The sequence below is a fragment of the Lepisma saccharinum genome, chromosome 14 (assembly GCF_977018435.1).
Source record: "Lepisma saccharinum chromosome 14, izLepSacc3.1, whole genome shotgun sequence".
In the NCBI taxonomy this organism is placed as follows: Eukaryota; Metazoa; Arthropoda; class Insecta; order Zygentoma; family Lepismatidae; genus Lepisma; species Lepisma saccharinum.
The window spans coordinates 49,714,579-49,727,395 of record NC_139242.1 but is presented as its reverse complement, the minus strand read 5'-3'; the positions used below and the strand labels follow the sequence as shown (position 1 = coordinate 49,727,395).

The window sequence follows — 12,817 nt, the reverse complement described above, 5'->3', positions numbered from 1 at the left end:
TGTTGGATGGACGTACAGAGCTGCAGATCATCAAACACGCTACTGTAACTGGCGCACGCTATTGCGATGAGATCATTCTGCCCCATGTGCGTCTATTCTGAGGTGTGTTTGGTCCCGAGTTTCTGTTCATGGATGATAATGCTAGGCCACATCGTACTGCTGCTGTTGATGCCCTATTGGAAACAGGATATTCGATGGATGGATTGACCTGCCCATTCCCCCGATCTCAATCCAATAGAACATGTGTGGGACATCTTGGGAAGATGCGTAGCAGTACGTGAACACCCACTGGGAAATGTACAGCAGCTGAAGACAGTACTGCAAGAGGAATGGGCAATGTTATCACACAAACTCCTGAGCAACCTCATCCACAGTATGATGAGACAATGCAATTCCTGTATAGCTGTTCGAGGTGATCATATCCCCTACTAAGGACCACTGTTTCCCATTCTGTACATCTCTGACGTCGGTATATCTCTGTTCTGTCAAACACTGCTATGTAATCATTTCTGCATCCAGTGTGAATAAAGTGTGATAACATCACAAGATCATGTTTAAATGCTGTGTTCCTTCTGCTGCACTGTTCTCCTTCCTCTGGCAATGCCCCATACGAAGTTTCGTTCAGTTGTAACAGTTCTCACCAATGTTCTGTGCACTTCAGTACCTCGTCCTTAAGTTTTGCACACCAGTTTGTATATATACTGTGTTGCAGTGGCATGCCCAAAGGGGGGGGGGGGGGGCTTGTTGGGAGATAAGTATTCCTAAAAAGAACAATGTCAAAGGCAGGAAAAAATTGCAAAATGAGAGCTGACACTTACGTAACCCCTCCCTTAAGTAAATCCTGGGCACAGCACTGGTGTTGACCACTGTACTTTCTCAGTGGGGAGGAGCCGAAGCAGTCCATCTACCTCCACTTTGGTGTTATTCAGTTCAAATTAGGAGAAAGAGACAAAAATCTTACTATTTTGATAATAGATAACAGAAAAAGTTGTAAAATTCCAAAACTGAAATGTCTATGTGAGGGGTCACAGAACGTAACTTTCCTCGTTAATTTCAAAGATTTTTCTTAAATAAGGTATGTAAAAGTAAATAAAAAAATAGAATAACTATTTCACTATATTGATGGTATGAAATGTCAAAATTGAAGAAAAATAGTTATTCCAGATATTTTCACTTGTAGTGTACACACACACACACCAATAACTTCCATGTACAGTATTCCTTTTCCTGAGTAGAAAACACATAGGCCCAAAGTAAAAACCGAACTGTTAAAATATATTATTGGCCTACAAAACTAAAAAAAAACTTAAAAGAAGTCTGTAAGGGCGGGCCGAACCATGAGACGGCCAAACCCAACCGAAGCCGAACTAGAGGGTGCCTACTGTACTACTAATTTCTACGTAGAATTTTCAGTGAAAAATGCAGGCTCGACCAGGGCTTGAACCCGTTTCTCTGGCATACCGTGGCATTGCTCTACCTCTGAGCCAGCCTGGTCAAGCCTTTTCATTTTTCAATGAAAATTCTACATAATACATCTCCTGTGTGTGCCTAATTTGATGTACTAATTACTTGTTCTGCTCATTTAAATGCTACATGTCATTGAGAAATGACTTGTTATATCCTATATGCATACAACCACATGATCATGATTCACAGGTACCACAGACATTCATATTTCTGTCGAAAAGTGTCAAAATTTGTATACTGATAAACAGGAAGCCTAGTCTATCAAAAACTCTTGCAAAACTTACAAAGCAGTGACTAAATATTACAAAAAGTGATTATATTTTCCTTTACACAAAAATTTTGTGAGTGACTGCTCCCAGGAATGGTCTGGCATGCCTCTTCTGTCATATAGTGTAGTGGAACCCCATTCTATTCAATATTAAATAAATAAATAAAAGGTGGGAAAGATAGCATCGAAATTTGCCTTGAGCATGGCAGGGGTATAACAACCTGCTATCACTTGGTGTCTTGCTTTGAATGTGAAAGGGAAGAACATTGAGAGTAGAGAGGAAGAAATGGAGGGGGAAAGCAATTGACAGAGAAACCTGACTTGTAAGCAACGCCTTGTATTTGTAACAATGAACTGCCTTTGCTTGTAGAGCGACCGCAAACAAAATAACTTCGGCCAAAAACATTCGTGCATCTCCCCCTCCACTTTTCTATCTGTAAGGCCCATGATTCAGAATTCATTTATTGGTAATGAAGTTGTTGAATGTTGTCTTTGTGTATATTTTTGATTAAGTATGTGGCTGTTTTTGTCTTTCTTTCACACATGATTGTATAAGAAGAAATCCAATCTTGCAAGGCATTAACATGTAATGCATGACTAAATATTACTTGTAACTCGGACCATAAAGAAGCATGCTCCACTCTACTCTTCACATACATGCACAAATACGATGTACAGGACATGTGGTTCTGCGCAGGTCCCTTTTACCTGTGATCTCACTATAGTATAAAGAAAGAAAGAACGTATTTTGCTGACCAGTTTCAGGTGAACATGTTTCTCAACACAATTGTTGTAAAGGGGGAACAAAGAAAATTTGCTAAAAGAAAAATATGTCTAATATTTTGCATTTTGTAGGTTAGTCGCGTGTTACTCACAAATCCAAAATATAAAAAAGGAAAGTTAAAAAATGTACTTACGTATGTGAGTATATTGTTCCTACTGTAGAACGACGTTTCAGAGATTAACTATCTCCTTCTTCAGGTTCATAAATAAACTAGGTACTTGGCATAGTACTGCGTCAAAAATGTAATATGATTTTTGACGCAGTACTATGCCAACTACCTAGTTTTTTTATGAACCTGAAGAAGGAGATAGTCAATCTCTGAAACGTCGTTCTACAGTAGGAACAATATACTCACATACGTAAGTACATTTTTTAACTTTCCTTTTTTTATATAATATTTTGCAGCAAACTGTGGAGAAAGAGCAAATAAATTATTTTTCAGTCTTTTTTTGAGAGCAAGATGACAGGTTGCAATAGCATAGGACTTCAAAATATGACCATTCGTGGCATGTAGTGACACAGCACTTCATAAAAGTGATTGTGTGCTTGAATGCCATTTGAGATGGAATATTGAAAGAAGCGAAGTTAAGAATATTGCATTACTCTTGGTTTAGTTTAGAGTACACCTGTGTGATGAACCTGCGAAGAAGCATTGTGACTTTGGATTTGAATATGCAACAAAATGGCCTAGGAGTATGGTCAGATGTCTTGGTGATACCTGATGCTTTCTGGATGAAAGAATCCCAAATGAATCGGATGCACTCACTCACCTTTGTGATGGGGAATGGTACCATAATGGAGGTAAGGTCTCAATTTTTCATCATTGGAAGGCCAGCTGCGTTGAAGAGGAATACATTGATAAAGCTGATGGAAAAAGAGGGTGTTACTTGAAGACTTAAACCCACCATTTCATTGATTTCAATAACCTAAAATGCAAAAATTCCATGCAAAATGCCAATCAAATACATTTGACCAAAACCTTTACTATACAAAGATCACTCTAACATGAATCATGCCTAAATACAAAGCTCTAAATCCAAACTTTAAACAATATTATTTAAAGAAACACTTTGTTAGTATGTACCAGAAACTTGAATTAGCTGACTGGTACCAACTAAAAGAATATGAAGTTCTATGTATCGCCATTGACAAATTCTACGGAATAGTCCAAAGAGTTTTTAATGAATGTCTTCCATGCACTCGTTCAACTGCAAAAATATCTTATGCATATTGGTTCACATGGGAAATTATTAAAGATCTGAAAGCAAAATCACATCACAAATGGAAACAAGAAGTAGGGAATGTAATGTATCACAAAATTAAGTATAAATCTTTAACAAAATTAAATCGGAAAGCTTACCAAAACTATCTTCAAATTTCCAAAGCTAATCTTGCTCATGACTAATCATTTTTTTGTCTTTTATTAAAAATCAGAGAAATCAGCCTATGCAGCCAACCAAATATAACGATAAACTCATTGACAATAATGAAAGTATCCAAGATCATTTTGCATTGCATCCTACTATCTTAAATACCTGAAATTCAATTCAGTTTGAAATTCTTGTACAATTAACATTTTTTTGTAGATTAGTATATTCCGTAGCATTTGTGATTTGTGTTTGTAGATGTAGCCTGAGTTTGTGAAATGGCAAATGTAAACTCCATACCTTAAATTGAATATTTGAAATAGGGTATATATACCGTTTAATTGAATTGAATTAGAATTTTTGGATTCATTGGAATCAAACAGACCCTTTATATTATTAACATATTATTGTGTGGGTGGTGGGAGGTGGTATTACGTAAAGTTGAAATAGAGAAAACATCTGTTTCTACTCTTGAATTTTTGGAAACCTCGCCTTGAAAACCGGGAATTATCCTTGAATTTTATCATGGTCCAAGAGTGGCCACCCTGTAATTGAGAATTCTAGGTAGGAATGTGGGACGTAAGGGATGGCCTTTTGAGAAGACACCCAAATGCAAGTCTCACTTCCACATAGTACACCCTGGTAATTGCAATGTTGCAGGCCAACAAGGCTTGAGCGTTAGGACCTACAGCCAGTATAATCCTCTGTAGAGTCGTGTTTGTCCTTACATATGCTGAGTGCCCTTTTACAGCCTTTGCTTTTAACCAGGTAAGGAGGTTTTAGTCCTCGGAGACTGATGTTGATTTTAGTTACGATAAGGGGCTGGACCCCAAATAATGTGGCAGGTGCAAATAACCTAAGCGTTGATGCACCAAAAGAAATATTTCAATGAATTAATCAATTCAGGTAGAAATGTGTTCTATAGTTTTCACAGGGGGACAGGTGCCCCCTGACCCCTCTAGCTATGGGACTGATTTTAAGGAATACATGCAACACATTTCCCTCAAACAACTATATTAAAGAAACTATTTCATCAATTTTACACGTATGTACCAACTTTAAAATAATAATAATAATATAACCTTGCCAATAGCATCGCCATATGGTTGAAGCCAAGAGCTGTTGAGACCACCTTTGTATCCTACTCTATGTGACCAAAAGTATCCGGACACACTGCGAAACGTGTGTTTATCATAGAGGGTGACACAGTACTGCCATCTACCACGTGGAACGCAGAGTCTCACTCGGTAGTCTGCAGACAGTGTGAGACAGCAGTATGGGATGGTCTGAGGAACTCGCAGACTTTCAACATGGTCAGTTGGTTGGGTGCCACTTTTGTAGGAAGTCTGAGAGATTTCAACCCTCCTAAACATCCCTCTGTCCACTGTTTCCAATGTTATAGTGAAGGGATGTGTACAACCCAAAAGCATGCAGGCCAAACTCCCATGTTCACCTCCAGAGACCATCGAGTGTTCAAGAGGGTTGTATAGCATTATCGTCAATCATCCATCGCCACCATCACAAAGGAAGTCTGAACTGCATCAGGATCTACTTCAAGCACTGTTTGGTGCAAGGTGCGGCAACTTGGTTTCCATGGTCGAACAGCTGCCCATAAGTGAAACATCACACAGACAATTGCCAAACGCTGCCTTGTGTGGTGCAAGGAGCGTCAAAACTGGACCATAGAACAGTGGAGTCATGAATCACAGTACACAACGTGGCGATCCGATGGTAGGGTGTGGGTGTGGCGAATTCCTGGTGAACGACATCTACCAGCCTGTATAGTGCCGACAATGAAATTCGGAGGTGGTGGGGTTACAGTGTGGTCATGCTTCTCCTGGAGTGGGCTTGGCCCCCTTGTTGCTTTACATGACAATGTCACGGCACAAGCTTACGTTGACATTTTAACAGCTTTCATGCTGCCTACCATCGAAGACCAGTTCGGGGATGACCATTGTGTCTTTCAATACGACCAAGCACCCGTCCATACTGCAGGGCTTGTGGGGGAGTGGTTTGATGACAACAACGTCCAAATAATGGACTGGCCTGCACAGAGTCCTGATTTGAATCCCATAGAACATCTCTGGGATGTTTTGGAATGCCAACTTCGTGCTAGACCACACCGATCCACATCAATATCTCTTCTCATTTTGGCGTTCTGCGAGGAATGGGCTGCCATTCCTCAGGAAACCTTCCGGCACCTGATTGAAAGTATGCCTGTGAGAGAGAACGCTGTCATCAAGGCTAAGGGTGGGCCAACACTGTATTGACTACCAGTGTTCCCGATGGAGGGTTGCCCAAACTTGTACTTTATTTTCAGGTGGGTGTCCGGATACTTCTGATCACATAGAGTAAGTGTTCTAATCTTGTCACATGCAGTGGTGATTTTAGCATTGAAAGTATAACATATACTAGATTCGTACATTCTTTGAGAGCATTTGGTTGAAAATACTGCAAAAATCTGAGTGAAGAAAATTTTCTTCTATGCCAAAACATATAGGCAAGTAATTGTAAATGAGACTGTTAATTTCATTAAACGTAAGTGAAGAAAGTAAATTATTTGCAGTTACCAGTAGTAGCAATTGGGCGCCAAAGCTGCAGCCTGCAATGCCAGTAATTACTTCTCTTGGCAGACAAGCCCCCCCTCCCTCCGAGGGGGGCTTACTATTAGTAAGTACGTGGAGTGGCCCAGAGCTGGTTAATGGCTCCAAAGGCAGAAGAAGATGGATGGTCATCTCAACAGCAGCGGAGGCGGAAAACCCAGAGGAGTAACACCTCTCTAAGGAACCTTGGTCCAACTGGCTCCGAATGGTAGCACCTCGTAAGGGCCCCTAGCCAGGTTAACGTCGAAGACCCCAATGGCAGATGTGGCGGAGAAGGAGTCCTTTCGTACATGCAGATGGCGGAAGAGGCACTACATTCCCAAGTAGTTAAAATGTGGAAAACCACTGTCTAGTGGCGAGGAGGGATCCTCAATAGACTAAGGGAGAAAACCCCGACAGAAAACCAGCCATGGCCTTGAGGCTGAAAGGACTAAATAACCAAAAGGCCTCCTATCGCTGGGCTAATCACCCGCATAGGGGTAGATGATGATTCAGAGAAAAAATGAATGCCTCGGAAACCCCGGACAGATCTCACAAAGACGACAATGCAAGAATAAGGAAACGAGAATTGGAACCTGGAATATCAAAACATTAAATGGTAAAGAAATAGAAATAATCAAGGAAATGGAAAGATACAAAATAAGAATACTTGGAATAAGTGAAGTAAAGAAGAAAGAAAATGGGGAAAAAATGCTTGAAGGAAGAAATGTATGGAGATACTCAGGAGTACCAGTTGGACACAGAGCAAAAGAGGGAGTAGGAATTATAGTAACAGAAGAAATAGACAGAAGAGTAATCAGCTGGGATCCAGTAAATTCAAGAATAATAACTCTAAACATAGACTTAGAAGAAGAGATTGCACTGATTCAAGTATATGCACCAACCGAAGATGCTAATATGAGAGTCAAGGGAGAAGTCTACACAGAATTACAATCAAAATTAGAAAATGGAGGAAGAAAAGTTATAATATAATTATGGAAGACTTAAATGGAAGAGTGGGAAATGATCACTTGAGTGGATTTGGAACACTAGGAAAGTATGGAGGAGAAAGTATTAAAAACGGAAATGGACAGAGAATCATACATCTTTGCATAGAGAATGCAATGCTGATAGGAAACTTCTTCTACAAACATAAAACAATACATCAAGTAACGTTTGAAGGCGAGGGAAGAAATGTCGAAAGCATCATAGATTATTTAATATACCCACAACAAATAAGACAACAACATATCTGAGACATAAAAGTAATAAGAGGAGCAGAACTTGGAACCGACCATAGGCTGCTGGTAGCAGAAACATGGTTTTACACAGGGATAAAGAAGGAAAATAAAAAGACCTATTACAAAATAAAAACAGAAGAGTTGAAAAAAAAAGTGAAAAACAAGAATATCAGAATAAAGTAGGAGAACGACTAAACCAAGAAACATTTGAAGATGAAGATATAGAGGAAATGTGGAAAAAATCAAAGATATAATACTGAAGTCAGTGGAAGAGGTATGTGGGAAGAAAAGAGTAAATACAGGAAGCTAAAGAACCAGATGGTGGAATGAAGATGTGAAAAAGGCAGTACAGGAGAAGAAAAAAGCATGGAAAAATATATCGATACAAGAAGAGATGAAGACCAATTAGATTATTTAGAAAAAAGAAACACAGCTAAAAGAATAGTGAGAGAAGCAAAGAGGAAAACATGGGAAGAATTTGGAGAAGAAGTGGAATCACAATACAAAGAGAATAAAAAAGAATTTTGGTGCATAATAAAACGAATAAGAGGAAAAGGTGGAAGAAGAGTAAGAAGTGTAAGAAACAAAGCAAATATTCTAGAAACACAAATTGAAAATGCGTTCAAAACATGGAAAAAAGATAATACTTTGAAAGCAAATTTGAAAAGGAAGGCATACGAACAGCAGGTGGGAGGATTGGAGAACAAAATAGAAAAAAACAGGAAGAAGTAGAAGAAGAGTACAAGAGCAGGATAAGAATGAGATAGGAGAGTTAGTAAAGGAAATTGAAATAGGCGAAGTATATGAAGCCGTGAAAAGAGTAAGAAATGGAAAGACAGCAGGAATAGATGAAATAGCTCCAAAATATATAAAATATGGAGAAAAGACCCTCTTGGAGGCAATGACTAAACTGTATCAGAGAAGAGAAATTACCAGTAGAATGAGAAAAGAACATTATTATACCACTGAAGGAGAAAAGAGCCTCGACCAACTGTGAGAACTATCATGCAATATGTCTATCCACCATGGTACTTAAGGTGTACTCAAGAATATTGGAAGTAAGGCTAAGAAAAGAGATAGAAAAGGATTTGGAAGAAGAACAGGCTGCATTTCGTTCTGGGAGACAAACACAAGATCACATATATTCCATCTGAACAATATGTGATAAATACTTAGAAAAAGGAAAAAAGATGAACGTAGCATTTTTAGATCTAAAGGCTGCTTTTGACTCTGTACACAGAGAAGAAATATAGGCAATATTAGAGGCAAGAAAAATTCCAGGAAAACTTCTTTGAGTAATAAAATCAACATATAAAAGAGTAGAAGGAATAGTAAGGTTGGATGGAAAATATCAGACACATTTAAGTTGGAGAAAGGAGTGAAACAGGGAGACAGCTTGAGCTCGCTACTCTTTATAGTATTTATGGATGAATTTCTAAAGATATGCAAAAGAAGAACAGCAAGAACAAAAGTGGGTAATTGGAATATGAGACCGATATTATTAGTATATGCAGATGACATACTAATAGCAGATACAGAGAACAAGCTACAAGAGGCAGTTACAGAATGAACAGAAGTGTAAAGGCTAAAAGAATGACTGTAAATGCAAATAAGAGCAAAGTGATGCAAATAGGAAGAACGGAAGAGGTAATAGAAAGAACACACATAATATGCGATGGAATAGAACTGGAGCAGACAGAAAGATGTTAGTACCTGGGAACAGTCATAAACCAGACAGGAAGAATAGAAGAGGAAGTGATGAATAGAGTAAGGAAATCTAACAATGCATACTACCAACTAAGCCAGCTCATTTTTGGAAAAGGTACTTAAACACCAAAACTAAACTACAAGTGTACAGCCTGGTTTACATTGGTCGAGTAGACGGGAGAGTAGCTGGAGCGAGTAGAGCAAAGCGAGCTACTCTCCTCATGTAAACAACTGGGGAAGAGTACTGGAGCCAGTACTCGCTCCAGTAGTGAGGACAGTCGAATGGCTGTCCACGGAGGACAGCGACTCGACCAAGTGGCTTCCTTCCCCATTTTTTTTCACTCGCACGTAAACTCGACAGACCACTCAATCAATGTAAACTTTCTGAGGAGAGTATGGAGTCTGTGCAGTGGTAGAGTGTTGTGATTTTGCATATTAAATGTAATTGTATTTTTAAAAAAATTCAACCATGAATAGGAGGTGATCCAAGTCCGACAACATAAAGTTTGTAGAGACATAGGAGAAGTAAAATTGAAAATAAAGAATTTACGTTCTACGTACAACCAAGAACAATTGAAAATAGAAAATTCAAGTAAGTTTTCTTTCTTTCTAGACTTGTTCTCGTGCATTATTGTATTCATTTCTCGCAAAAAGAAAAAAAAAGTGTGTGAACTGTTTTAGAGCTTTTCTTAAAATCGCCAACTACGTCAACGTGTTCATATTGTTAAAAGAGCACCAAACAGCTGCAGCCACTATCCCACTTTGATAGAAAGTGTGTAAACAGCTACTCGCCACATAATGGTCGAGTCGAGCAGACAAGCCATTAACTCGTCCCAGTAACTCTCCCGCTTACTCGACCAATGTAAACCAGCCTTATAAGGCAGTAGTGGAACCAATTCTACTATACGGAAGTGAAAGCCTGGCCAGTAAGAGGAAAATACGTAAGACAAATAACGACAGTTGAGATGAAATGCTTCCGTAGAATAGTTGGTAAAATGAGAAGAGATAGAGTACGTAATGAAAGAATCGGAGAAGAATTAAATCAGAAGCCAATAGAAGAAAAACTGACACAAAGACAATTAACAATTAAAATGGGGAGCAATTTTACAATACCGGACCATTACCCGATTTCGTTCATATTTCGCATACTTAATGATTTTGGCCTCCCAATCACGAATCTGCAGTTAATATTTGGGGGTCACGTGTAGAAATTCGAAAAAAAGGGGATCCGTGATCGCAACCGACAATGCACGATTGCTCATTATTTACCGGAAAATTTCCGTTCCGAAAGTCGCACGAGTTTAACGCGTTAACGAGTTATGTTAACTAGCTGTCCCAGAAGTGTTTCCGTGCGTTTCGTGAGTTTCATTATGCTGTCCCAAAAGTCGCATTCCGTGCGTTTCGTGCAAGAACGAGATTCACCAAACGCACGGGCCAGGAGGCTGGTTTGTTCGGTGAGAATCGTCTGTTGCCTTCAGACAACGCACGTGCTGATGGATTCAAACTGCACTAGTTCGGAAAATGTATTATAATTTTAACAGATAGCGATATGAAGCAACATGCACAAGATGAGTAGCTATGCCTTAACCGTTCTTAGAATGTGATTAAAATTAGTAACAGTGTCCACAGTAGAGTTTATTTTTGCCATAAGGACATTCTTTCCGCTGAACGCCATGTGCAAAATTTCTCTAATGCCTGCGCTTTCGCCTAGTGTGTCCCATAAGTCTGTAAAATAACTGGTTTCACCAGATTCACGAGCCCAGTTATTTTCGTTGAATGCGTTTGTTTCGTTAAGACTTTCGGAACGCACCCATGGTTTCCATTCTCGTATGCGGAGAACAATTGTAGGCAAGGCTTAGCATTAAGAGATCAAAAAAAGTGTGGAACAACTGTACCCCACGCCTGTCTAATCGTCGCCACTTAGTGTTGCCCACGAGACGAGACTTTGGCCTGTCTCGTCTCGTGGAGTCTCGTGGAAATGCTGTCTCGTCTCGAAAATATTAGTTTGTCTTATGACACATGGTCAATCTCGTCTCGTCTCGAATTTTTAAAAGCCTGTCCCGTCTCGTCCCGTGGGCAACACTATCGCCACTGGCAGTTACAGTTACCAGGGGCATAACTTAGAGCTAAACTTGGGGGGGGGGAGAGAATAAGACTTTGGGCTTAACTTTGAGGGAGGGGGCAGAATCCAAATGTTTCCATTCCGTAGAGGACTATTTTACTACATAACTGTGTTATATTTGCGACATCTCAAACTTTATTCTGTATGACTTTGCTCCTCACAGTCAGGTCCCAGAAGGTTAACATAAAAGTATCCTTAACTTGTAAATTTTGTAAAAGCTGAAAATGCCCCATGCCCCGCCAAGTTACGCCTATGACAGTTACCATTTCTCGGAACCATGTTTTGCGTAAATTCTTATACAAAGCGATCCATTGAAGTGTAGATTGCCGCGTCGGTGTTTGCGCTATTGGCAAGTGAGGCGCTCGCAGCTTTATGTCGGCACTGTTGACTGTAAATCAAGCGCGCAAGTCTCCATAATTAGTTTAAAGAGTGACTGTATTTACCAATTTATGACAGAAGGTGCTGAAACTGTCCGCCTTCGTTGTCACACATTTTGACACCTCTTGATGAAGGTTACCCACAACTCCCTGCAGTTCCCGTTGATTAATGTTTGTAATTTATTGGCGGATGTCATATTTCAGTTCTTCCAGGGGGTGTGGATTTGACTTGTACACAGCATCCGATATAAAAAGCGCATGGAACTTTTACACCCGGGAATCTTATTTCAAATCGCCTTTGAACTTCACGTGTCGATTGAGTTAACACATATGAATCATAAATAAATACACGCTCGCTGTGCAGTAGAAAACATTTGCAGAGCCAAAACACACTTTGCCGTTGAATACACTAGCCAAAAACACAATACGTAACAAGCATCACATCACTTCACAGTCTCGTGTCTACTTTCAGGACCTCCGTAAAGACAGTTTTCGACCCCCCCTCGCAAGCTTAAGTTAGTGGGTGTCTTAATAAAGGGGTATCAAAAATGTGTGCCCATCGAAGGCGACTAGTTTGAACCAGGGTTGTTAAAGGTCCAGGAATTTAAATAAATTCAATTCCGGTCCAGGGGAGAAAATCAGCAATCGTAAATGGGTTCTGGACCGTAAAGAACCTTTTTATCTGTGAAGTATTTCAATTCGGTCCAGGAACCTTTTTTCCGGATGAATTTAAATACGGTTCAGGAACCTTGGACCTCCAACAACCCTGCTTCTCATTAAGGACCTGACGAAAAAATTATCCACTTCTTGAGCATGAGAAAGACTAATTCTGATGCTGGCTGTCTCGAGAATCTAAGGAACAAGGCCGTGCATAACGGTAGTAATGGGGAAATGCAAACGCT

General features: G+C 39.7%; 1 protein-coding gene across 1 annotated transcript; it reads left to right on the top strand.

The window, feature by feature from the left end:
* Positions 1-6,975: 6,975 nt before the first annotated feature.
* Positions 6,976-7,461, top strand: LOC145998358 (protein CFDP2-like). Its single transcript, XM_083134766.1, has one exon. It carries the CDS (start codon positions 6,976-6,978, stop codon positions 7,459-7,461), a length of 486 nt encoding a protein of 161 aa, XP_082990892.1.
* Positions 7,462-12,817: the final 5,356 nt, after the last annotated feature.